This window comes from Pinus tabuliformis, chromosome Q, assembly GCF_031772625.1.
Source record: "Pinus tabuliformis cultivar Carrire ecotype Pingquan chromosome Q, CPIR1, whole genome shotgun sequence".
NCBI lineage: Eukaryota > Viridiplantae > Streptophyta > Pinopsida > Pinales > Pinaceae > Pinus > Pinus tabuliformis.
This window is the reverse complement of record NC_142296.1, coordinates 919,685,861-919,713,640: the sequence shown is the minus strand read 5'-3', so window position 1 is coordinate 919,713,640 and position 27,780 is coordinate 919,685,861. Positions and strand designations below refer to the sequence as shown.

The following is a 27,780-nucleotide window of genomic DNA, read 5'->3' as shown; positions in this document are numbered from 1 at the left end:
AGGCCAAGGCAAAAAACACAAGGGGAGAAACCCAACAATCCTTTCCTTATAGAATCTTTGTCAAGGGGAGAAATCCAAGTCATAGACAAACTGACAAGTAGACCAATTTCCAAGTGTCAAGTCAGCCCTCCAATGATCTGTTCACAAGATGTCACATGCATGTTCTTTGATGCTATATGCCACAGAGATGAATTGCTTCAGGATCTCATATAACCAAAGAAAAGAACTCGCATGACCAGAGAAGGGGTGCCTCGAAATTTACATAACTAGAAGCTTTGTATATCCACAGAAAAGCTCCTTCAGGACTTCGTATAAAGGGCCTCAGGGATTCGATGTACTACAAAGATTTAGTATTGCAATTATCTATCCTTGCGTGCTTCAAATCAAAGATATATCCCGTCCTTTTTCATCCTTGTTTATACCGCAAAAGAGATCACTAAAATGTGAGATGCTACGAATACATTTGGAAGAGGTTGAATCACTTCTATTTATATGATTTTTGTTGGCCGAATAGATGTGTCTTTGTTGGAGCTAACTTGTCTTCTGGAGGGCCAACTTAGTCATCTTGGAGACACCAAAATATACTTTTAAAAATTCAATTTTCTCTTTCTTTTAAAATGTCCAAATGGGACATGACAAAAACAATTTATTTTTCTTTTTGAATCAAATGAATTAGTTTTGACTCTTTATAAAATCATAATGATAAATTATGAAGACCAAACCTAGTTAAAATTTCAACAAAAACATCGTTGAACCAAAATACAGTAAGAAAAGAGTTGTAAATGGCCTCTACAATCCAAAAATAAACATGATACTATCAAACTACAAAACTAAAACTACAAGTGCTAATGGCTATAATCATAATTAACACCCTCCTCATCCTCATCTACAGAATGAGTAGTTTCTAAGTCTACAATGGGATTTTCGCTTGATTCCCCTGGCCCTGCAACTTGTACTTGTGATATCCCTCCCTGTGAAGCTTGTGGAGGTGGGTCCAAGTCCAACCGAGAAAAGTCTTTATTGTTAAATGTTGGTATCTGACTCTCCACAACCCATTTTGATGTTGGATCAAAGTCACCCTATCCTATGTTGCTTGATTCAGGGGTTTTGTTCAGCAATTGATTACGCCTCAACATAAGGTTGTATTGAACATAAACCATATCGTTCAACCCATTTTGCTCCAAACAATTCCTCTTCTAGTGTGTATAAGCTCAACACTCCAATTCTACACACCCCGAAACATTACATGTCTAGCTCAATATCCAAACTGTAAATTTTTGCAATTCAAGGCACTGGCTACCAAATTGTTGCCAACAAAAGGTTGCCAAAAAGGTTGAAGGCAAAGAAGTATTAGCAAATGACTTTAAAACTTGTACTCAACAATTGCAATGAGTAATATAATTTGAAATTTTTGACATCTATTACGCGATGGATCATTGTTTTGCTTCTTATAGACTATAGTCATAGACATGCCAAAGGTATCAGTACTTTGATTGAAATTCAAGAACTTGCTATGTATCTAATTTTGAATCTTGGGATCTAGGGCCATGCACTCAATGCATGTATAAAATCCCTCTTTTGCCTTCTCCTCTGCCTCAAAATCTATAGTATAATGGTACCTTCAAAGTTGAAAAAACAAAAAAATATTCATCAATTGATTTTGAATGTTTGGCAAAGTTTTGCTAATGAATGACAAAACTTACAAACATGGAAAATTAAAATTACATACCTTGGATTTAAGTAATAGCCAACTACATGTAAAGGTTTATGGATTTGTTTGTTCCATCTTTCACCGATGATTCTCCATAAAGGAAGGTACTTCTACCTTCTATCCTCATATGCTGACTTTTTTGCTCTTTAGCCTAATCCATAGCCTCATAAACAAAACCCATGGCAGGTTTATCACCATGCACCATCCACAACACTCTCACAAGTGGCTCACTTAATAGCACTATCTCTTCTGCTTTCATCCAAAAATAATTGCCAAACACTTGGTCAACCATCCATTTCCTTGTAACTTTTTTGCTCCATTGAAATTTATTCCAATGATCACAAACAAAATATCTTGCTCAAGTTGGCTTTTTGTTGAACAAGGGATTGCAACAAAAGAAAATTTATTGCAAATCATGTAATGGCTAACCAAACAAGCTCTTTACCCTTAATATGCTTTCTCACAAAGTTCAAAATCAAGGTTGCACGAAACGGGGAAACGGGTACGAGTTTCCGAAACGGGAAGCGATACGAAACGCGACCTCCCCAAATTTTGGAAACGGGGAAACGCGAATATATATATATATATATATATTAGGAATTTAAGAAATATGTGCAATCATAAAGCATATATGATACATTCTAATTTATTACATTATGATAAAATTGTCAATTGTCAATGCATAGACTATAAGTATCTAAATTTACATCACATTTACTCATGAATAATCACATAATGAAAATAGAAATATCCAAAATCAGCCACGAGAAATTTCTAATTTTTTGTCTCGTGGTTGATTGGGAGTCTCCTCCTACATAGTCGAATGACCTTAGTGCTCTTGATTAAATACAAGTTTCATACCCTAGTACCCTACATTCTCTTGATTATTGGGAGTCTCCCCTGCATAGAGGGCTTTGTTCTCTCGATTAAATACAAGTTCCATACCCTAGTACATGATAAAATCCAATGGAAACATTGAAATCCCCCCAATCTTGAAATCCTGAAAAACAGATAAGTCTGCTGGATTTTGAGTAAGATCTAAAATTCTACTTTCTCCATATGAAATCCAATGACGGCGAAACCACTCTCAAACATCCTGAGTCATTTCATGGTAATGTTAAAAATTTAAGTAAAAGGATGAAAATGAAAAATAAAGGAGAATATCACTTTTACTTTAAGAATTTAACATTACCATGAACTGCATATCAACACTAGGGCAAACAAATGTAAGAGATCTACATTAGAAAAAAAAAAAATTAAAAAACAAATGTTTTTTTTGGGGAAACGTGGCCCGTACGGCCTGGAAACGCGTTTCCGGCCGTACGGCCACGTTTCCGTTTCGGGAAACGTGGCCGTACGGCCGGAAACGCGTTTCCAGGCCGTACGGTACGGGGAAACGCGTTTCGTTTCGTTTCCCCTGGCGAAACGCCCCCTAGGGCCACGTTTCCTGCAACTTAGTTCAAAATCCATGAGTGGTTGTAGATGTACCTAGGTATGGATTTTGCTTATTCTACGCACTTCTTAACACACACAATTTTGCCAATATCCTCAATCATGATGTTCGAAACAATGGACTACACATAAATTCCACCAAATGGTGGGGATGTTTTTCCTCCAACATCCTTCCAATTGTTGTTGATTTTTCAAGTGAAATAGATACAAGCACAAATTCCTAAAACTGATAGTTACTTCTAATGATATTGATATTCTCTTTAACACTTCCAGTTTATCATTAAGCAATTATACTTCAAAAATTCAACCATAGAAAATAGTAGGGCAATAGAGATCACAATAGAACAATGATGCACAAAGACACAACAAGATTTACCCTGGGAAAACCCTATTCTAGGAAAAAACCCAATAAACCTTTTCTTAGAGAAATTATTCAATTCAACAAGAAATGCATTTGATCTTTTCAGTCAAAAATTAAAGTCAAACTGACCAGCAACAAATCCATGGTCAAACCTAGTCAAATTGTCTTCAATTCAAGTCAAATTACTGCCCAAAAAGGTTCAGTCAAGTCTGGTCTACTAGGCCAAATTTCAGCCTCATGTTCTGCCTCAGAATTTCGGCCTGCTGCTAACGAAACTACCCCAAAAAAATTCGCCCTCCTATCACACCTGCGAGGTTAAACAGAGAGAGAGAGGGAGCTCGGTCAAATGTTGGATGTCCTAGTTAACTTCATCCTTCTTGTCTTGAGTCTCCTTCGCATAGACGAGCAAAAGATGTTATGTTGTGTGTGATTTGAATTGTGCCTTAAGGAGGAAGACGAGCGGCATATATATAGGCATCTCAAGAGCCCGAATAGGTGTGTCTCATCACTAGGCCAAAAATTGAAATTTAAAAATTGGATTTTCCCTCTTTTATTTTAATATGAAAAATATAATTTTATTCTTTGTATTTTGAGGACTCAAAACATACTTATGAAGACCGACCATAGCTACAAAATTCAACAACTACAACATAGTTGGAGGTATTATCTATGATCACCTGTACAACATTATCTACACCTACCTCCACAACCACCTCATCCAAAAGAAGAAATAATAATTGTGCGTCCTTCACCTGATCAAATGCATCCATAGATTTAAGAAACATGTTACCTTTTGGGCAAGCAATTAAGAAATTTAAAATTCTGCGAGATCCACCATCAGTCCATCCATCAAACATAATGTTGCACCTTGTTTTGGTCCATGATTGCTTGAACTCTATGAGGTACTCATCTATTCTTTCGACTTCATTTTGTAGAAGTGGCACCCTAATATCATGAAAGCTACAACATTTGAAGCACGGTCCACATGAAACTATAGCATCAATCATAGGCTGGTAATACACAAAATTGGTAGCATTGAAAGATATGTTTGCATCATACCACCATCTAGCAATGCATTCCCATGCAACCTCCTGCTTTATCTTCTCCCATTTAGCATCTATGGTGGGTTGGGCACCAGGGGTGATGCACGGTACAAAGAAAGAGTCAAGCCCTTTGCATGCCCTCTTAAAACTAGTTGAACTAGGGCCAAAAGCATGTTCATCTCTAACTCTAATAGAAAAATTGGAGGATTCTTCAAAACTAGGGTTACGTCCTTCAAAATCAAGGTCACTAAAAGCAGCAGCATCTTTTTTACTTTTGCCTATCCTTTTAAATCTCTTGTTTTTGCCCTTCTTTGTTTGGTAGGCTTCAATCAAACTTAGCATCTCTCATTTAAGCTCATCAAAAACTTACAAGGTTTTACTTGGTCTCGCCACTCTGTTAAGTGTTTTTTAATGCTATGGATCCCCCACCTTTAACTTCCCACAATAGTTGCATATTTTTACCCCATGCTCATCTAAATGGCAATGAACTCAAGTTGAATCATTCTTGATTTTAAGGGCTATGGCAACTTTTACATCAACAAATAAAAAATTGCATATAAAACCCTTGGATATTTTAATTTCTAGGAAAGAAACAGCAATTGCTCACAAAAAGAATAGAAGAAGATAGGGGGCCATGACAACTTTTACAGCAACAAATAAAAATTTGCATGCAAAACCCTAGGATTTTTTTAATTTTAGGAAAAGAAGTAACAACTTTTTAGAAAAAAAAAATAGAAGAATAGATGCCATGGAATACCTTGAGAAGCTCTCAAGTGTTGAGAAGAAAATCAGCTCCAAATAGCAAAAAAATCAACTCTGTAGTAGCCCCCACAAATCTAAAAATTGCCCCTTCAATCAACTCCAAAAACAACTCCACAATATCCAAAGATTCTTGGAAAAAAAAACGTCTGAAGTAGCTCCAAATCTCCCTTAGAAACTCATCCCAGCAACTCTACAACCAACCCTTAAAATCTGTCCAAGAGCTCCCTCAAAACATCCCTGCAAAATATCTCCAAATCCCCTCAAAAAGCTTAGGTCAAGAATTTCAAGAAGCTCAAATAAATAGTTTGAGCAGAAGAGAGGGGATGGGTGCCTTTAAATAGCTTTAGGGGGGCCTAAGGTTCCTTTAGGTGTGGGCCAGCTCACAAAAACAAATTGAATTTTTAAAAATTTGATTTTCCCATCACAAGTTGTGTCATACGAGCCCGTACAAAACCGACCAGTCGGTTCTATACTAAACTGGCCTTTCCTCATTACGAATCTCAAACAAAACCAGTTTGGGGGCCAAACCAGTCAGACCGGCCAGCTCCACTAGTTCCTATCCAATTCCTATAACACTAGCCATACCATGTGCAAGGTGTTTGCCTTAGGCCATACAAAGATTTGATGAGCTTGCATACCATATGTTCTTGACCCTTCATAGAAAATCCTTCTTGTTGAGACATGTAGGATCTGTCTTTTAAATCTCCATTCAGGAAGGCTATCTTCACATCCATGTGATGAACCCTCACCTATTTCCTGCTGCCAAATCCAACAATGCACGAATGGTAGCCCATTTTGTTGTAGGGGCAAAAGACTCCTCAGAAACTATGCCTTTCTTTATATCCAAATATTTCCGCAACAAGCCTTGCTTTGTGCTTGTCAAGTGAGCCATCTAAATTTTACTTGCTCTTGTAGACCCACCTGCAACCAATTGATTTGGTTCAAAATGGAGGATCCACCAACTCCCATGTGCCATTCTTGATGAGGGCATCATACTCTTACATGGCTTCTTTCCACTCATCATGAGAAGTGGCTTTTTCAAAGGAAGTTGATTCAATGTTAGTAGATAAATTTAATTCATAAGCATATGAAACATCCATACTATTAACATCACCTGAATATGAATTATCTACATCACCTCCATTATCTTGTCTTGTTGAGCTTTAGGTTCCTTTCTTTCCAACCTCATCGAGATGAACACTTTCAAGTGTCTTTATGAGCCACTTTGGACATTTCTATGATGGTTCAAGTTTCTTGACTAATTGAGATGGTGTTGCATTCCCATCAAGGTTCAGCATTTCAATCCTTTCAGCATATTTTATTATTTGTTCTTGAGAGACTACTGGATCTATCATTCTGCATTTGTTAGGACATGGAGCTAAAGCCTATAAAAGGTCTAGCTCTCTCCATTTGCGATTTAAGGTTGGGATTTGTGAGGATCTCTCCTCTTGGAGTTCTATTTAATATCTAATTGAAAGCTTGTAGAAATTAATGGCTTATTTCTAATCATAAGTGAAGCTCGTGTTCTTGTTTCTAATTGTTGTTGATGTATGCTAGAAATCATTTGCAAAGAAAATACTTGAGAGGCCAAGGGGAAAGGTAATCGACCACATTCGAAGGGTTTAATGTGAGGATTTTCCCTTTTATTCCCTTTGTTGTTTCACTTTTGAATGTATTTGCATGCTTCTTTCAAAGGGTTGTTGCCAGTTTAATACTTTATTGTAGGACACACCATCATATCATTGTTTGAGAGTATAACCTTTAGGGTCCCCCAAGTATAGTTCTGCATTATTTAACAGCAAGCTAAGGCTTATTGTGGCATAACAACAGCTTTATTAGTCTTAACAATTCATAAAAATTCTCTTAGTTTGACCTCTTGAATCCATTTATCCTACATAGGATAGGCACTACTCCAGGCCTTCCATCACCTCATTTTATTATGCTACAATGTATTTTGTTTTGCTAAATGTTAAAAATATTAAGGGTACCAAGGAAGTGTTTCCTAGTGCGTTAGCTTTTTTGCCTAGGAAGACACTTTAATTACCTTTTTGGCATGTGACTTTGTGGGTTATATTAAAGTCATGAGGAAAAACTAACTTTATGTGGAGAAAAAGTACAAGGTACAAAACTTAAGTTATAAAATGACTAGGAGTCATTAACGAGAGGGACCACATTAAAAGGGGGTCAAGTGAGGGATTGATCTCGACCATTGATCTCATGGGTTGAGATCTAATCTCAGCCCTTGATCAATAGGGTTAGGGTTCTCCTATCTAATGAGAGACAAAAAGGGAGAAAAGGTAAGAGAACTCTTTCATTTTTCTACTTGTGAAGAGTTGGAGAAGAAAAGAGGAGCTAAGAAGGAGATAAGGCTGCTACAGCAGAGATTATTGCTTAAGGAGAAGACTACTTACAGCTAGAAAAGTATGCCAGCTCAAGTTTTCAGGGAGAAATTGACCAGTGCTGAAACTCCAAGTTGTGGAGCAGCTCCAGCGCAAATTTTGGGGGCAGATTTTCAGGAGATGACAGTCCCGAAATTGAAGGAGAGTCTGGTCGGAAATTTTAGGAGCCTTTATATTTTGAATGTATACCAGCTCGAGTTTGCAGACGAGCAGGCCGAAATTCAAGCTGATATTCTCAGTCTAAGGCAGCAATCTGAAGGCTGGCAGATTACTATTTGAGGCACGCAGACAGAGGCTTAAATTTCTGTACAGTGGCTCATGTCTCGAGGATTTATCAGTGGTAACAGGTGCTGAAACCTAGATCTGAAGTGGCAGGTCTGTGGCTCTCATTTCTGTGTACTGAAGTCTGAGCATAGAAGGCTGAAACTCACTGTACAGTGGCCCGAATTTCTACAAGCAGGTACAAGTTCCTAAAGGAGAGATAAGTCCTTGAAATAGTTTTTCTAATGCAGTAATTATTCTCTGAGATTAGCAATACAAATTCTCCTTAGTACTGGTTTTCCCCACTGGGGTTTTTCCACCAAAAATTTCTGTGTAAAAATGTGTGCATGCTTGTGGTTAATTTTCTTATCAGCTGAAAATTAAAACTAGTCGAGTAGTCCTGTCATGTTTCAACAAAATTTGCATTGAAGTTTTATATGTCAGCTAACAAATAAAGGGCTGTGAGCATTAAACCAAATGCAAAACCATTGAAACAGGGGAGGACTGCAGATCCAAAAAAAATCTATACTAAAGCTAACTCTGCATATTCACCTTGAACCTTTGGTCATAGCTTTAGTAACCCTAATTTATAGAAGGCACCCTTGTGCTGGAGGAGAGCTGGACTAAAGTGAGGGAAAGAGCCGATGTGGTGACAGCAGGCAGCCTTCTTGAATTCCCCTGGAGTTGTACTTAGTGTTTTAGGGCTCTACCAGTCTGAGGGCAAAGATGTGAGGTAGCAGAACAACAAAAATTTGTTGTCATAATTGTCATATTGAGAAGTCAATAAAACCACAGGCACTATAATAATGGGACATGCATTTACATATTATTCTTTTGGCATTATATGACAACCATTATTAAAGAATCACTAAACAGGGATTCCATGAAGTAAACCATACCTGGATATGCAAATCGGGATCGAACAGATGATCGATATTTTTGATGTCCACCACTTAAGATACAATTAGTTTCAGAGCGCTTCTGTGTTCTTAGCTGGTGCCTCCTTGAAGGCATTAAAAGTTGAACCTCCTTCCACAACATTCGATGGACTCTGAACTTCAATGCAAGGGCTCTTTCTTTAAAATCCATAAAATGTCTTCGATCAGCAATCTTGGCTTCCATCTGCTTCCTATTTTTTTCATAGGATACAGCGTTCTGTTTCCACAATGAGGAATCTAGAATATCAGAAAACAGTACCCCACTGGTTTCAGACAACACTGTTGGCAGAAGCTTTCCAATTGATTCTGATGCCTCTTTTGCTACTTCCTTGTTAGCAGCCAAAATGGAAGACACAAGGTCTCTACTTTCTGTCATACCAATTGATTGGTGAGCAACCTCCTTGTTCACTTCAAAGCAGGCAGCTGTTCTTGGCTCTTCAGAAGAAATCAACTGACTCTCTAAAGGCTCATTATTAGTGCTAACAGTGACAAATTTATCAACAGCATGCTCCAGTCCTCCTGAGCTTTGGGATCTAACAGCCGATGTATCCACCAGTCTGTTTTCTGTTCTTACCAACTGGTATTCCATGGATGGTATATCCAAGAATGGTTCCTCTGACCGTTGGGATCTAACAACCTTCGTATCTGTAGTGTTGCCCCCTGATATTAGTACATGATAATTAGTAGATTGTAGTTCTGAGGGCAGGTATGTCTGGTTCAGTTCATTTTCCATTGAATCCAATGGAGATGCTGTAAATCCATCATTGAGAACAGGCATTGTAGAAATTGCCTGCAGATCTCGATCTAAAGCATTTGAGTATCTATCACCAAGGCCTTTGTCACTTGCTTCAGTGCATGCTTCCAATGAACAATTCCCGTCAGGTTCCAAGTAGTTAGTTCTCAAAACATGGTGATCCTCTGCTGAAATTTCTAAATTTAGTAATTTGAGTTCTTTTTCATACTTCTCAATGTCACACTCTATCTTCTCCAGCTTTTGCAGTGAATCAATCTTCAAAGACAGTACCTTAGCAGCAGCAACTGATCCAGAACCAGAAATCCCCAAAGTGGTATCTTTTGTGTGTAGAGTGTCAATAGACATACAGCTTGTTGCCACAATGGGATTCAATTCCAAATGTTCAGACTCCAAAGAAGATTCTCCCAAAACACTACATGAAGATTCTCCCAAAACACTATATGATTGCGAGACTGGCAAGGCACTTTGAAGATCAGAAATACCATCAGCAACATTGACTTCGGGACTAATAACATCAGAAGCCTTAATACAAGACTTCTCGTCAATAAATACTTCATTAGAGCCAGCTACTGAGGAAGAGACATGTTCATCTGCAACCACAGTTGTCATAACACACCATGAGCATAGAACAGGCTAACAACAGACATTTATCAATATTACTTTAGATAAATTTAATTCTTAAACTTCTCATCACTTGAACTGTGCAACTTTATCAAAACTAACTAGAGTTCTGAATAACCTTAAATATATCTAAAAGATAATGGCTATTTAGATCTTTAAATAATTGAAATTGTTTTCATTATCTTACGCATTATATAACAGAGAGAATGTCTCTGACTGCAGTTATGCCCAAATCAGATTTCCAAAAACAACTCAACTAAAAAACATGGGACTCATTAAGGTCCCCACTCACCAGGTGACGAAATGCAGATAACAGAATAAGGTGTCACAGGTGACCCACATCCTGAGCTACTGGTCAATTTAGGACTCCTGGCATACAAATTCGTTTGCAGGGCACACCCCACTTCTTCAACCTTTGGGGACAGCAATATCTCACATTGAATTAAGTCACTCTTATTGGTTTCATCATCATGGCCCTCAACTTTCTGTTTCTCATACTTTGCCAAACCCTGACCCCATCCAAGGCGCTGTTTCTTCTGAAGATGAGTTTCATCATCAGGTAGGATATAATTGCCAGCATCAGATAATTTTGATGTGGAATGATGTGCAGACAGTTTTCCATGTATATCATGATGATTGTGCATCTCTCCTCTAGGCTCTTTAAAACTACCTGACCTACCAAATATTGAACTGCAAGATGACAAATTTCCAGAACGCACCCATTTTAAAGGCTTCCACTCAACTGAACTGCCTAAGTGGTCTTCCGGATGATTATGGGCTTCTGCAACATGATTATAATAACTGCTAAAGCTTCCATACCTGTCAAATCTGGCCTCGAAATCATTCTCAGATAATCTCCCAATATCATTTCCAGATGCCCTCCTCTGCGCATCAACTGTGTGGTCCATGCTAGAATACTCCACACCTGTGTTTCTCGATCGTTCCTTGGATTGAACTTGATCCCATGAGCTCTCTGAATCAGAAAGTAGATGGGGGGAATGCAGAGAAATATGATCCACTGATTTGCCACTTAAAATATCATATCTAACTGTGGAAAATAAACTTGTGTCTCTAGTGTCCCACGGTTGCAATTTCTGGTCTGTATGAAGATATCTGGAGCCAAGACTTGATTCCATGAGTTCCCTGCTATTCTTACTGTACCTCCCCTCCACATGGAAGCCCGAGTTCTCATCTTCATGCACTTTCTCCCGCAAAGGGACATCTGTGGGAGGGCTGAGCGCAAACCCATAGGAAGCATCCTTGAAGGAAAAACTGTGTCTTTCTTCTCGTGAGGCCGCTATAGAGCAAAACAATATAAAACAGTAAATGATTAGTTGGAAGACTCTCAAACCTTAAAAAATTAAGAGAAACACAAAGCCATGTTAAGTGCAATCTGCTAAGTTCACGGAGGCCTAGTTTCCTTATTGAAACATAGCTTCCTTATGAGAGTTTTCTTTATGCAAATTAATTGGAGCGCTGTGATTTACAAGGAAGAGGCAACCCAGACATCCTAAGCAGACAATGTGGACCAGACGTCTTCTACCAAAGATTTAGTCAACAAAAAGGCTTCTGCAACAATCATCGTACATACTATAACCCTTTAAAAGCGAAGACAGTAATCCTTGGGGACGGCCTTCAATCTTCCTGCTCCCATTTTCAGGCCTCTTTGTTAATATGCATTCACAAAAACTGTTGAATCCCCACCACTTCAAGTTTTCCACAAAAGCAGACTCAAAGCATTGCTTTTGCCTCGGATAAAGTCCAGCCAAAAGTAGCCAGCCTGCTAATGAGCCACTGTGATTCTCAAATTCACAGCAGGTCATGGGAATCTAAAACGGGAAACTAAATTTGAGCCATCCTCTAACATCTGGGAAATTTCCACTCACATCGAAATGCGGAAAATGGGTTTCACAATACAAATGGACAAGAGAAATACGGCGCGGACATTTAAGTCTCATGCAATCGGACAAAATATGGGCAGATGTAACCAAATCGAGGATGAAACTCAGCTCAATGACTAGGGGAGCTCAGCTCATCTTGCCTTTGCCATGGTTTTATCTATTATACACACTCATTTTTAACATGAAATTCACTATCCCGTGGCGCATATTTAACACAACATCAAAAGATTAATTGATTCTATATTCCTTTCAACACAGGTAATCGCACTGAGATGTTGTCAAAAACCATTTTCCTTCTCCAGTCGCTTGAGCATGAAATTGCACTGTTATGTGGACAAGGAATGAATTAACCTTAGCAGTAAATTATTATGATTATTATTATTATTTCAATGAAGATAGAATGTACCATGGGGCCATGAAAGGCCGCTGCTATTGTATTTCGAGAAAATCGAAGTAGCCGCATTTTGAGGTGTCTCGAGACCAGTGACTCCCTCAATGACAGAAGAAGAATCCCTCCTTCCCCTTCCCGTTGGAAAAATTATCTTCTCAGTGCCCCTCCTGTCCCTCTCATTTTTCTTTTCATTGAGATACTCCTTCCCGTCCCCAGATGAAAGTTCTGAAGGCATGTGATGTGATAGGGTTCTAGAGCATACAATCCAACCAAGTCGAAACAAGAAACTCTAGCTCTGCATCATATCCAGGCATGGCATCTGCGCATGTCCTGCTGCAGGAGCAGGGAAATGCTGCGGAAACTTCTGAAGCTTTAACTCGAATTAGATGGCTAAACTCGCAAACTTTCACACGCCGAGCCGTGCCTGTGAACTAAGAAGCAAAAGCGTCTTTCTCTTCTCCACTGACGGAAACAAAGGTCCATATCATCTTTCCCATCTCGTGATAACCTGTGTTTAGATAACAGAGGATTCGAACTTGCGACGTCCTCGCCACTATTTGCCGTCCTGAAGAGCTGCTGGGATTCGTATTACTTAGGTTCTGGCCCTAGATGTTTCTGAAGCCCACATTTCACCACATCAGATATGCATAGTGGTGATTTCGCTCCAATTCATAAAGATTTGAAGTCCGGCGACGACTGAATCCAATACAACACTGCGTTCGCATAATCCGGCTTTCTTGTTTCCCTTGGACCTTCCACGGGAAAATAAGGCCTGCTTGTGGGACCATTATATGTCCGATTCGATATAATCTCGCGTCCGCACAAATGTTTTATGATGACTGCATAGTCCATCTGCCATTCAGTCAAATGCGTGCAGACTTCACGATAATAGCATTTGCAGATAGCGTTGGAGAGATGATGCATGCACGCATTATGTTCATCCATGTATATGGGCAGAGCCAAATAAACGAGAATCTTTTGACCAGGCACAGTCTACGGGATGGCCAACACGAATCACCTCACTTTTCCTTCCCGCCTGTCACCATCTCCATCCACGAGGACGATGATGCCCTCGTGTCCAACTCAGCGATATCTCTGCCACCTGTTACACTATTCCTCTCCCCTGCTGTAACGCTTCTAATTCCCTTTGACCACGGTTGCCTTGCTGGCTTCATGGTCTGGTTGGACCCGAACCGCCGCGGCATCGATTCCTATAAGTGATAAACAAGAAGGGCGGTTGGGGATGTATGGGCATCGCGAAAAATGCATGGTATGTTGAGACATCGGTAGGGCCCATCGCAAACCAGTCAGTGCGATTGCTCAATTACTTTATTTTGGCCCTTTATTTTTCGTCTTCTTGTCCTTTTCTGGATGCTGCGCGGTTAAACGTAAGTATCGTTTCTGTGTAAACGGCAGGTTGGCCGGCGGTTCTTCAAGGTAAAATAGTTGCTTCGCAACTTTGCTTGTCCGGCACGGTACTTAGGAGGTACCAATGCAGATTAAATGTCAATTTCCATCCACCAAACTGTTCGGGGGACAATTCAATCAATTTATGCCAATGAAAGTTGTAGAGAATTCCGAGCTTATGGAAGAAGAATGGGGATCGATACTAGGGTTTGAGTCTGCGGAGATCGATTCTAGGGTTTGTGCCTGCGGAAATCGATACAAGGGTCTGAGTTTTCGAAGATCGATACTAGGGTTTGAGCCTGCGTAAGCGACAAATTTTTTGGACAGCGTTTCTGGGTTCGATACTGAGATTGCTTATGTGCATCTTCTGTTGGGGTTTTATGAGCGATTTAATCAGCCTCAGATCGTGATCGTTGCATGCCATTTCTAAGTGCAGGTGCTTTTCAATTCATCGATGCTTTTGCTTTTACGTGGGTTCTTCTTGGATGCTTAAAGAATATTTTTGCCGAAAAGAACAAGCTCCCGATTCGGAATTCTCCTTGCCTTGCTTACGGTTTATGCGTAGCCTTTTCCGATCAGCATAACAGCAAATCAATTTCTGTGGAGGGTGGATTGCGGTGAAGCCCATCTGCGTCTCCTGGATATGATTCAGTGTTAAAGATTGCCCTTTCATGCCTTGGCCCCAGTGCTTTATTTAGTGGAGGGTTATCGTTCACTCTGATAGTATAGATCTTTGGATAGAACGAAGACGGTGGAAGGCCCTGCATTTTCTAGTGGAACAAAATGCTACTGTCATGATCAACGCAGGTTTTTAAACTACACCAATAAGCCTCTAATTTGGGCCATCATTTGAAATCCTTAGATTTGGCGGTAATGAATAACTATGATAAACAACTACGTAGCCTAAGCAGTCCACGGCAATAATTTCGCCCCTAAAACAACAGAGAAAATTTGGCATGAATTTTTGAAAATCTGAAATTTCAGGATCAGGATTTTGTGTGCTGAATAATTCTTGATCAGAATCTAGTAAGAAGAATTTTTAGCTAATTCCAACTAGAAATTCACTAATCTGAAATTTCAGGATTGTCAAATTTTAGGATTTTGTGTCTGAATAAGTCAAATTTTAGGATTTTGTCGGCTGAATAATTCTTTATCAAAATCTAGAGAATCAAGTGAAATTTCAGGATTGTCAAATTTTAGGATTTTGTGGGCTGAATAATTCTTTATCAGAATCTAGAGAATCAAGTGAAATTTCAGGATTGTCAAATTTTAGGATTTTGTGAAATTTCAGGATTGTCAAATTTTAGGATTTTGTATGGTGAATAAGTCAAATTTTAGGATTTTGTGGGCTGAATAATTCTTTATCAGAATCCAGAGAATCAAGTGAAATTTCAGGATTGTCAAATTTTAGATTTTGTGTGCTGAATAATTCTTTATCAAAATCCAGTAAAAGAAGTTTTAGCTAATTCCAACTACAAATTCACTAGGTGAAATGATAAAAAGCATGGATAAATAACATTTAAATGATATCAATAAAAGATTTCTAAAAATTATGATAAACAACCATCAAATCATGCTCAACAATATGGAATAAATAACACTCAAATCACATGAATTATAATAAGATAAACAACATTCCAATCATAATAAAAAAAAACAACACTTAAGTCATTTTGAATTTTCAAATCAAATTTAACGCTCAAATTATTTTGAATTTTTAAATCAATTTTTTTTGTTAAGTTGTCTCTTGACTTGTGGCTTGAAAAATCGAGACTCACGGGCATCTAAATTAGGGCACACGAGCCTTAAGCTCACTGGATTTTAGCATGTCTCTTCCCCCTAGCACGGGGACAACAGTCTCTATGAGGTTTGATTCTGGGTCACCTTACTAACGAGGCCCATCCTCAACCCGTTGTGGATGCAAGTGAAACTTCCTAATTTTTAAATCAAATTTAACACTAAAATTTCTTAAAATTGAATTATCTAACTTTTTAACTATCTTGATATATAATGCTTCTACATGACAACTCCCAAAAAAAATGGAATTATCACATCTTTAATTATCTCTCGTTTATATAAATGTTTATTTTAAGAAAGTAGAAGTTAATCATATCATTTTTTATTTATATATATATATATATATATATATATATATATATATATGCTTCTAGTGTATATTTGTTTATCATTTAATATGTTATTTTAATGGGTTTTAATCTTCACTTCACTAATTTTTACCATTATATTTTATAGATTTGAAAACCCTTTTCCAACGAAGAAATAAGCATGTTTATATGTATAGGATTTCCCTTTTGTAACATTCTCTTCCCACATCTACTCAAGTAACCGGCCAACCGAGGTAAACATGCGACGAGAAGCTACTATGGTTGGATTCGACCTCCTATGTGACCTTAAGGAAATGGAATCGACGGAAACACAACAAACAAACCTTCCACATCAGCTACAGGACCCCTGAGAACCATGCCAACACTTCAGGCAGCTTGCCCCTGGGTCCCACTGAAACTTCTAATCACTTGCCCTCTGGATGCTCTCATGTTATGGGCATGTCAGCATCCAGGGACCTCTAGACGCTCTCACAGGCCTCCATGCCAGTGTCCAAGGACCAATTTGTCCAGTTTTGTGCCAGTGTCGACTGAATTTCAGCCACTTTTGCCTAGGTCACTACCTAGAATGGAATGATATCTTAAGCGGTAAAATAACAGGGAAATAATGAAGTAGAAGCAATTAGTTAAACAAGCCCTTAACCAGAGCCCTACTAGCCATGACAAGCATTTCGTCAAACATATCGTAAACATGTAATCTACAGGTGTAAACAACATAATTAAGCATAGGGATCTCATACTTATCTAAGAATCGCAAAGAACCATTATTCCCTTATGTCTTTTGTTGCATTATCATCTATTAGGTCATAGATACATTGTCCATTCATTTACAAGGAAAAACATGCTAAGAGTGATGCATAGATGTTGTCATAAAACATACATATAACCAACATAGTAACAACAGAAATACCATAAATATATCAGTTATAAAATGCACATGTAAACCAGTACATTTACACATGAAAACCAAGGGAATGAATTTCTCATTAATAAATGCAAAAACCAAGCGAAGATGGAACTACCACATTCCATTCAACCATAGATTGGCTGAGCCAAGTCTCTCTTCACCCAATCACCCCCACGCCATATTCCAAGCATGAATGTGGGACTCATAACCAACTGAAAAGAACCAAACAAGCATGGATGCTACCGGAATTCTCCACCTACACCGTGAGGAATTTGAATGCCTCCTAGTTTCTCATGCTTTATCGTAATCCATAGTCTGATCCAGGGATCACTAGGCCCTACACTGAGACCCACTCTCCAGGCTTTACCGTACATCCCATCCCGAGACTACTAAGCCAAACAAAGATCAATCCACCTCTTGGCTTTACTGTATATCCCACCATTCACCGGTAAGGATTCCTAGGTCCACCGAGGCACACAATCCTGGCTTTACCGTGATCCACAGTTCGATTCAGGGACAACTAGGCCATGTGTTTGTCATTTCGGAGATCCACCCCACTCATCTTCGAATCCATCGGCAATCCAACTCAACTGAAGTATGAGAACCCATCTCATCAAGGCTATCAGAAAATGGCAAGGCTAGGCTGAAAACACTATTACACCTGACAAAACCCATCCCATAACAGCAAAGAGCCATGTGCAATACCATGCATGCCAAATCTAACGAGGAAAATACGCATGCATATCGATACCTGCAAAGAATCATGTTGTAGTTGCTTGATCCTACCTTTTTGTGCTTTATCTTTGTTTCTTTTTGCCTTCTTTGCCTTTCTTGATCCAATGCCAAAAATGCTCCAAGAAAACTCTAAGTGTCCAAGAGAGAGAATAATGAGAGAGCTCTAAAACTGAACTAAAAAAGGTTCCTAACTGATCCTCAAAAGTCTTTTAATGAATGAGGTCTCTATTTTCTTCATTTTCCATTATTTTCTTTCATTTTCCTCCTCACATGCAACCTGTGACTTTTCACCTCCATTTTCTCCTAATTTTCATTATTTTCAAAAATAAATGTGTCAAAAATGTCATTTTGTCTTTCCAAAGTCTTTGTCATTGCCTTTGCCAATTTCCTTAGCCATAAACAACCAAATGAACACCCCCCTAGGGTGTCTTGTCCAACATTTATCTTGGAATAAGTGTCCCCTCAACCGTGGTTATTATTTTTAACTTTTATTACATGGAATTTTCACCAAGGTTATTACAGAACCCTGCCCCTTGGGAACACTGTCATCGATGTTCAATCACACATATACCTCGACAAACCGCTGAAAAGAAAACATACTTCTCATGGAGCTTTATAACATAGCTCGATGCAGTATTTACAATGATCACCCTGCTGAGTGCCAACCCACATGACAACATAACAACATGATAGCATAGTAACATGACAATATAATAACATGACAATCATAATGACATGACACCCATTCCGCTTATTGGAGCTTTATAACATAGCTCATGGTGGTATCTATATCCATATACATATGTACATATAGCAATATCATCAAAACATACCCCCAAAACACATACTAAGACACCATATCAAAACATATACCAAAACACCATATCAAAATTGTTTTGTCTCAACCGGCAAACAAGGAAGGATACATGGCCCACATCTGATCCGCCATCTCCCATGTAGCTTCATCGAGCCCAAAATGCTGTCATTGCACCTTAACTTGCTCAATTGCTTAGTTCCGGAGCATGAGCACCTTTTTCTACAATATGCATTGAGGCTCCGGCTAAAATTCTCCATCTTGTTCCACCTACAATACAGACCAGTCAATCACATGATCAGCGTCCTTAACATACTTCTTAAGCAATGACACATGGAAAACATCATGGACTTTCACTGTTGAAGGCAGTGCAAGTCAATAGGCTACTGGACCAATTCTCTCAATAATACTAAAAGGTCCACAAAATCGTGGTTCCAGCTTGGCACATGACCCAATCCACAATGAGCTCTTCTTTGGTTTGATGTGCAAGTATACTTGTTCCCCAACCTGGAACTCCTTAAACAACATGTTCTGATCTACATATCTCTTATGTCTATCCTGTATTGCCTTTAGATTCTTCGTGATCACCTACATTTCATGTACCATGTCTGCCAACATGTCTGGTCCAATTAGCACCGTGTTAACTAGATCACTCCAACTGATAGGAGTATTGCAACTCCGCCCATACAATGCCTCTAAAGGACTCATCTTCAATAACTCCCGATAACCATTGTTGTATGTGAACTCAACCAAGGGAAGATACTCCTCCCACTTCTGTTGTTGATGCATCACATACATCCTCAACGTGTCCTCCAATATCATGTTGACCTTTTCTGTTTGTCCATCTGTTTGCGGATAATTGTACTGAAGGCCAACTTTGTGCCCAAACTTGCAAACAACTCCTTCCAAACCTTGGAAGTGAACTTTACATCCATGTCTGACACAATCTTTTTTGGAACGCCATGCAACCTAACCACATCTCTGATGAATACATATACCACATTGCTAGCTGAGAATGTAAACTTCACTGGAATAAAGTGTGCAACCTTTGTCAACTTATCCACAACAACCATGATGGAATCATGTTGTCTCACTGTCTTCAGCAACCATGTGATAAAGTCCATAGAAATGACCTCCCATTTCCACTTTGGAATCATGATTGGTTGTAACAGTGCACCTGGATGTTTACACTCTGTCTTTACTCGCTGACAATCAAAACACCTAGCCACAAACTCTAGTACATCCCTCTTTAGATTCGACCAATAATAAAATTTCTTCACTGCAGTCAATGATCCAAATTGGATCATTATATTGTTTGGCATCCATCTAGATGCATTTTGGAGTGGAAAAAGTGGAGGAATCAGCTTACGAGACCATTAATAACGGCGGGACCCAATTTCGTGAAACAAGTTCTGAAACCTTCTCGAAGCGTTTTGAGGCATCAAACAATGTTTTTTGGGGTAAAACTTTATTACTTAAAAGCCACACTTTTTCATGTTATTCTACACACACAAAGTCTTCCAACGGCGCAAGAATTGCGTCAATCGGAGTCCGTATGCAAAAGTTATGCCACTCAGAAGTTGACGTTCATGTTTTCACACCTATAGTTGAGGAGGATGTCACGTCACCCCCCATTATTCATGGAAAATGAGCTAACCATGTGTTTGTGATGTAAAAGACTCTAGAAGAGTCTATTTTGTAACTCTAGTTAAGAATCAATGTAGTCAAATAACCACTAGTAGGCTATTGGGTTGTGTTATAACCGGGCCACTAGGAAAAAGAAGCATTCCATTATTTCGAGAACATTGTGTTCCATAGTTGAGCAAAGATAGCCAAGAGAGATAGGAGGTAGAGCACACAGAGAGGATATGTGCACTGTAGCAGCCCACGGGCCACAGACATTACTTCTTTGTATCTACAGCCATATTTCCAGACAGAGAAAGAGAGCGAAATGGCCTCACCTTCCAGCTGAGTTTTCTCCTGAAAGGGTTTCCCAAAGAGCATATCTTGTGTATTATGTGTGTGTGAGCTTATGTTGTCGTTCTCTACTTTTCTGCTTGATTTACTTTTACATGCATGCACTGATTACAGTTAATTTTACAGGATCTAGAAATTAAATAAAATTGTAATAGTGTAGAATCTCAAATTTTTAATATAGCATTATCAGATCTATTGTGACGAACTGTCCAGTGGAATATCCACGGCAGTTTATAGATCACTTGGTATCAGAGCGGGTTTCTTAGGGTATTTTGTGGAGATTGCAGAGATCTAGATCGGCGAAGCCGAAAATTGTAAAACCCTAATCATGGGCGGCGAAACTGTAAACGAACCTCGTGACCCTACAGAGGTGAGATTTTCGCGGCTCGAAGAAGAAGTCGCAGATATAAACCGCAATGTCAACCTCCTCATGGCGGCCCTAAGCAATAAGTTGGGGATATTTGGAGAAGAATGGGGGTTAGAATGCAGAGGACAAATCAGAAGGGGGATTGGGAAGACGCAGGTAACCAATCGAAGAAAGAACCTGAAAAAGATCAACCCAGTTCCAGTGTCGTAAACCAATCCCTGTTTAAAGTGGAAGTAAAAGTCGATATCAAGCCATACCACGACAAGATCGACGCTATGAAGCTGAACCATTGGTTGCAGCAACTCAAAGTTTATTTTAGTGTCCATCAGATTGAGGAAGGGCAGAAGATCTCATTCGTGCGGCTGAAATTGGAGGGCCATGCACTGACTTGGTGGGAGAGCCACACAGAAACCCTAAGGTTGGAGGGAGAACCTCAGTGACAAAGTGACGGGATTTCAAAACCCTCATTAAGTCACAATTTTATCCCATTGGGTACGTGGAAGAACAGTAGATCCCGGTGGCATTACTTCAGGGAAAAGTCGGGCCAAAGCGTGCAGAAGTACACCACAGAATTCAGAAAAATGGCTATAATGTTGGGTATCTCTCTAAAGAACCCAGATGCACTCCTCAAGTATTTGGGGGGTCTGCACCGTCTTCTACGTGAGCAAGTGATGTTGTTCAAGCATAGTACCTGGAGAACACAGGCCTGAACAGAGCACAATCAATTGGATTGAAGCAAAAGGAGCAATAAAACGCTTCTAAGGATGGGAAGAAAAAGTAAAAAGGGGGAAAGATAAAAAGACAGCAGCCACAACACACCAGTGCAAAGAACCTAGCAGCCAATGCAACATCGATGGCCATACAGAGGAGAAGTGTTGGAAGTTGTATCCATAGCTAAACCTGAAGAACAAGAAGAAAGATAATAAGAAGAAAAATCTCATGGCCACTCATTCGAGAAACCAATTTGAAAGCAGCGCAGACGTGGATGAGAAGATCGTCTATACATCAGTGCAGAAGGAGGTGAATCTGAGTAGCCTTTAGCAACAAGAAGAGAAAGAAATGACCAAACCCTTGCATGCAAAGATACAGGTTAAGAAGACGAAGATTGATGATCTATTTGACTCAGGATCGCAGGCAATCTCATTGCAGCAGACTAGTCAAAAAGTTGGTGTTGGAAGTTCGTGATCATCCAAACCCATATCCACTCGGATGGATACATAAGGATGCAGAGTTGAAGGTAACAAAACAGTGTAAAATTAGATTTGTTATTAGTGTTGATTTTATTGATGAAGTAGATCTGGATGTGGTTCCCCTTGATGTATGTGGAGTCGTGTTTGGGAGTCCATACATGTACATGCGTGATGCAATATTCATGAAGAAAGCTAACCAGTACTGTCTCATCAAGGATAGAAAATCATTCATCATCAATGCGCACAAAGACAAGTCGAAAATTTCACTGGTAAGTGCCAACCAAGCCAAGAAATTGATCAGTTCCAACAAGAAGTATGTTTTATTGTTTTTAAGAGAAAATTAGTCTGTAGAAGAGTCAATAAGAGGCAAGGCATCCCTAGAGGGGTGTACAAGAAACAAAACAACAATTGGAGTTGTTACAAGCATACAAGGACGTGTTCCGAGAGCCTAAAGGGCTACCCCTTAAGAGAGAAGTGGAGCACGAGATCCAGTTATTGCCAGACTCCCCATTGCCAAATATTGGGTTGTACAGACAGTCTATTATAGAAGCAAGTGAGGTGAAGAAACAATTGCAGTAGTTGCTAGAACAGGGTTTCATTCGACCGAGTACATCACCATGTGGGTCACGCATCATCATTGTGCCAAAGAAGGATGGGAGTTGGCGGATGTGTATAGATTACAAGGCGTTGAATAAATTCACGCTCAAGAACAGATACCCCCTGCCTAGGATAGATGTTCAGTTAGATCATTTGCAATAAGCAAAGTATTTCACCAAGCTAGACTTGAAGTCTGGATATCACTAGGTTCGAGTCAAAGAAGAAGATACATGGAAGACCGCCTTCAAAACCAAGCAAGGTTTGTATGAGTAGTTAGTTATGTCATTTGGCCTACGTAATGCATTTAGCTACATTTATGAGATTAATGAATGACGTACTGCACCCTTTTATAGATTCATTTATTATTGTCTATTTGGATGATACCTGGGAGGAGCGTATTTCACATTTGACGCACGTTCTGTTAACATTGATAAAGCACCAGCTGCTAGCAAATCTCAAGAAGTGTGAGTTTGCGCAACAGTGCTTGGTGTATTTGGGATATGTGAGTGGTGGAGGAGAATTGAAGACAAATCCTTCCAAGATGGAGGCCATCAAGAAATGGTCTATGCCTACTAATGTTACTGAGGTTAGGAGTTTCATTGGAGCAACACAGTACCTGAGGAAATTCATAGTCTCATTTTCAGCGGTAGTAGCATCGCTCCACACCATAACAACAAGTGGCAAGAGTTTCCAGTGGGGAAAAGGGCATTATAAGGTTTTCGATGAGTTAAAGAAGAATATCAGTGAAGCACTAGTTCTGGCATTACCAAACTTGCAACGACCCTTTGAAGTGGAGATAGATATGAGTGGGTATGCTATGGGAGTTGTCTTAATGGAAGGAAGAAGGCCCATTTGCTACCATTCTGAAGTATTTCATGGGGCGGTTCTTAACTACCCTACATATGATAAGGAGCTCAATGCCATGGTGCAAGCTGTGAATAAGTGGAAGCACTATCTAATGGGAAATGAGACAACAATCCACACGGATCACCAACCGTTACAATACCTGCAGGCACAACAGACCAAGCATTACAAGTGGATGGGCTTTTTACAACAGTTTCATTTGGTGATCAAGTATAAGGAGGGCAGCACAAATAAGTTGGCCGATATGCTTTCAAGGCCACCCACATCAAAGATTACATCTTTGGGGACTCTTATGCACATGGAGCCATTCACCCATGATGCATACAAAGAGGATTATTCAGAAGATGAGGACTTCAAGGAGATGTATCAGCAGTTGCAAAGTCAGAGTCATTTGCATGATGGCAACAACACCATTGACTACCATCTCCAGGATGGGTTACTCTACAAGTTGGATAAGCTATGTGTTCTTAAAGGTGAGCGTTTGCAACTGATTAGAGAGGCTCACACCTCCAAGGTTGCAGGGAACTTTGGTGTAGGGAAGACCGTGGCTAACTTGCAGAGGTATGTGTATTGGCCCAAGATGCAAGAACAAGTAGCTAGGTTCATAAGAGGATGCATGCTTTGTTGTACCAGCAAGCCTAGCAATAGGAAACAAGGTCTGTATCATCCCTTACATGTACCTACTCGTCCTTGGGAAAGCATTTCCATGGACTTTGTGGGAGGTTTACCGACAACCAAGAAGGGACATGACTACTTGTTCGTGGTAGTTGACAAGTTCAACAAGATGTGTGTTTTGATGCCATGTAAAAATACCATCAGCAGATAAGAAGTAGCAAACTTGTTCTTTGGACAAGTCTAGGTACACTTTGGGATACCAAGGAGAATCATTTCAGACAGGGATACAAGATTTCTCAGTGCATTTTGGACTACATTGTGGGAGAAGATGGACACGAAGTTGAAGAGATCTACAACATTCCATCCACAGACAGATGGGCAGACAGAAGTAGTCAACAAGACTTTGGTGCAACTTCTGAGGGGTTACAACCAGAAGCATCTGAAGACCTGGGATGAAAATCTGGTATATATACAACATTCTTATAACAAAGCAGTCCACACTTCTATAGGAAAGTCCCCATTTGAAACTTGTTTTGGATATTTTCCACCTTCACCTTTGGATATTGCATATGGGCAACAAAGAGGAGTGAAGGAAGACATTACAGGAGATGCTTTGAGGGCTGAAAAAATTATAGAGAAGATCAGGCAAATCCATTTACAGGTACAGGAAACACTGCAGAAGTCATAAGTGAAGTATAAGGCCAGGCATGATCAGCACATAACAGAGAAATAATTCAAGGTGGGAGACAGAGTATGGCTACAATTGAACAAGGAGAGGTTGCAGGGGCTTGGTAAGAAAATCAAGGCTCTAAGGTATGGTCCCTTTAAGATATTGGAAAAGGTGGGTGATAATACTTATCAACTCAGTTGTAAATGTAGACAATTTGAAACTCTATGAGCCTTCCATGCTAGGTCAGGAAGAGGAACATGTCCTACTTTTTGTGGAGGATTTGGCACTAGATGCTCAGGCAGAGTTGACAAAAGATACAGTTTTGCAGAAGAGGTTTAGAACTACAAGACAAGGGCAACAAGACCTTTGGCAGATTGGGTTGAAGGGACAACTTGCAGGCAAAGCTAAATGGTACACCAGAGAGACGGTGGAGGGAAAATTTCTCCACCTCATTCAGTAAAGCTTTAGGAGATCAAAAGCCTTCCAAAATGGGGAGGTGTGATCCGAATTGGAGGATTAGGTTGTTTGTCATCCATCTCGATGCATTTGGAGTGGAAAAGTGGAGGAATCAGCTCAAGGGACCCAATTTGGCGAAATGAGGCTAGAAACCTACCGAGACTGTTTTGAGGCATCAAACAAAGTTTTTTGGGGGTAAAACTTTGTCGCATGTGCGCGACACATTTTGATGCTATTCTACACACAGAGAACTTTCCAACAACGCAATAATCGCGTCAATCAGATTCTGTATGCAAAAGTTATGCCACTCAGAAGTTGACCTTCTATTTTCACACCTATAGTTCGGGAGGATGTCGTCTCAACCCCCATTATTCATGGAAAAGGGGCTAGCCACGTGTTTGTGATGTAAAAGACTCTAAAATAATCTATTTTGTAACTCTAGTTAAGAGTTGATGTAGTCAAACTTAACCACTAGTAGGCTATCAGGTTGTGTTATAACCTGGCCACTAGGAAGAAGAGGCATTCCATTCTTTCAAAAACATTTTGTTCCATAGTTGAGCAAAGATAGCCAGGAGAGATAGGAGGTAGAGCACACACACAGAATCTGTGCACTGTAGCAGCCCATGGGTCACAGACATTACTTCTTTGTATTTGCAGCCATATTTCCAGACAGGGAAAGAGAGCGAATCAACCTCACCTTCCAGTTGGGTTTTCTCCCGAAAGGGTTTCCCGGAGAGCATATCTTGTGTATTGTGTGTGTGTGTGAGCTTATTTTGTCATTCTCTACTTTTCTGCTTGATTTACTTTTACATGCATGTACTAATTACAATAATTTTTACAGATCTATAAATTAAATAAAACTGTAATAGTGTAGAATCTCAGATTTTTAATATAGCATTATCAAATCTATTGTGACGAATTGTCCAGTGGAATATCTAAGACAATTTAAAGATCAGTCAATGTTTTCTTATAACTTGGGTCACCTGAATAATTTTTTGCATGAAACTCTCTCAAGATCACCTTCTTGAGCTCAAAGTTATCCGGCACATATATCCTGTCTCTGAATCTAACCAATCTGTCTGCCGTAAGACAATAGTCTGCATCCCGTGCACCTGCACTTGTATTTGTATGTGTACCACCCGTACTACTGCATGTACCTGCACCTGTATTATCACATGTACCAGTACTTTGCTGCAACCTGTGCACAATCTCCATATACCTCACATCCAGTTGAACTGCCTGCAAGATCCTATCCTATAAGTCTGTCCCATAGGAGCTCATAACTGCCAAGTGATTTACTTGTACCCACCTGCTGAGAAGATCTGCCACCCTGTTCATTTTACCTTTGATGTACTTGATCTCGAAATCAAACTCATTAATCGTGACCAACCATCTAGCATGTCGATCGTTCAGATTCGGCTGGTCAAACAAATACTTCAACCCAATATGATCACTCATCAGTACAAACCTCCTGCCAGGAAAATAGTGCCTCCACAACTTCAATGCATGTATGATCGTTGCTAACTCAAGATCATGTGTTAGGTAGTTCTATTTATGCTTGTTTAGTTTTTCGTGATTCATAGCATACCACCTATCCATCCTGTAAAAGACTCCACCAAATCCTCTCTTGCAAGCATATGTGCATACTATAAACTCTTTGTCTGAATCTGCAATCTATAGAACTCGTGCATATGTAAACAACTACTCAAGCTACTCAAAACTAGCCTCACACTTCTCTGTCCATTCGAACTTCTTACCTTTCCTCTACGATGATGTAATAGGATAAGCAATTTGTGAGAAGTTCCTGATGAACCTCCTATAATACCCTGCCAACCCCATAAATGATCTCACCTCATCCACATTCTTAGGATCTACCCACTCCATGACGACCCTTATCTTTTCTAGATCTACTGCAATGCTCGCCTTGGAGACAGCATGTCCCAAGTAGTGTACCTCAGTCTCAAAGAAACTACACTTGCTGAGCTTAGCATACAATTGATGCTCTCTCAATAACCTCAACACTACTGCTAAATGTTTGGCATGTTCTTCCTCATTTTTAGAATATACCAACATATCATCAATGAACACAATAACAAACGTATCCAAATATGGACGCAACACACTATTCATCAAGCACATAAACATAGTTGGAGCATTAGTTAGGCCAAATGGAACTACAACAAACTCATAATACCATACCTACTCTAGAAAGTTGTCTTGTAAATGTCCTCCTCTTTGATGTGTACTTGATGATATCTGGATCTCAGATCAATCTTTGAGAACATTGTTGCTCCCTTCAGCGAATCGAACAAGTCATCAATCCTCGGTAAAGGGTACATGTTCTTGATGGTTACTTTGTTCAACTGCTTGAAGTCAATGCATAATCTGAGAGTTCCATCTTTCATCTTCACAAACAATATCAGTGTGCCGCAAGGTGATACACTTGGCCTAGTGTATCCTTTGT

At 39.6% G+C, this 27,780-nt stretch overlaps 1 protein-coding gene across 2 annotated transcripts in view; it reads right to left on the bottom strand.

The window, feature by feature from the left end:
• LOC149222464 (uncharacterized) overlaps window positions 1-13,352 on the bottom strand; it is a 94,315-nt gene extending 80,963 nt beyond the window's left edge. For both annotated transcript variants that reach the window (XM_089385453.1, XM_089385454.1), the window contains exons 1-3: window positions 12,610-13,352; window positions 10,595-11,599; window positions 8,889-10,271 (exon numbers count right to left, since the gene is read on the bottom strand). In XM_089385453.1, coding sequence (XP_089241579.1) covers window positions 8,889-10,271; window positions 10,595-11,599; window positions 12,610-12,829 — 2,608 coding nt within the window. In that variant the 5' untranslated portion in view covers window positions 12,830-13,352. The remainder of the gene's footprint in view (window positions 1-8,888; window positions 10,272-10,594; window positions 11,600-12,609) is intronic.
• Between the last annotated feature and the right edge of the window lie 14,428 nt (window positions 13,353-27,780).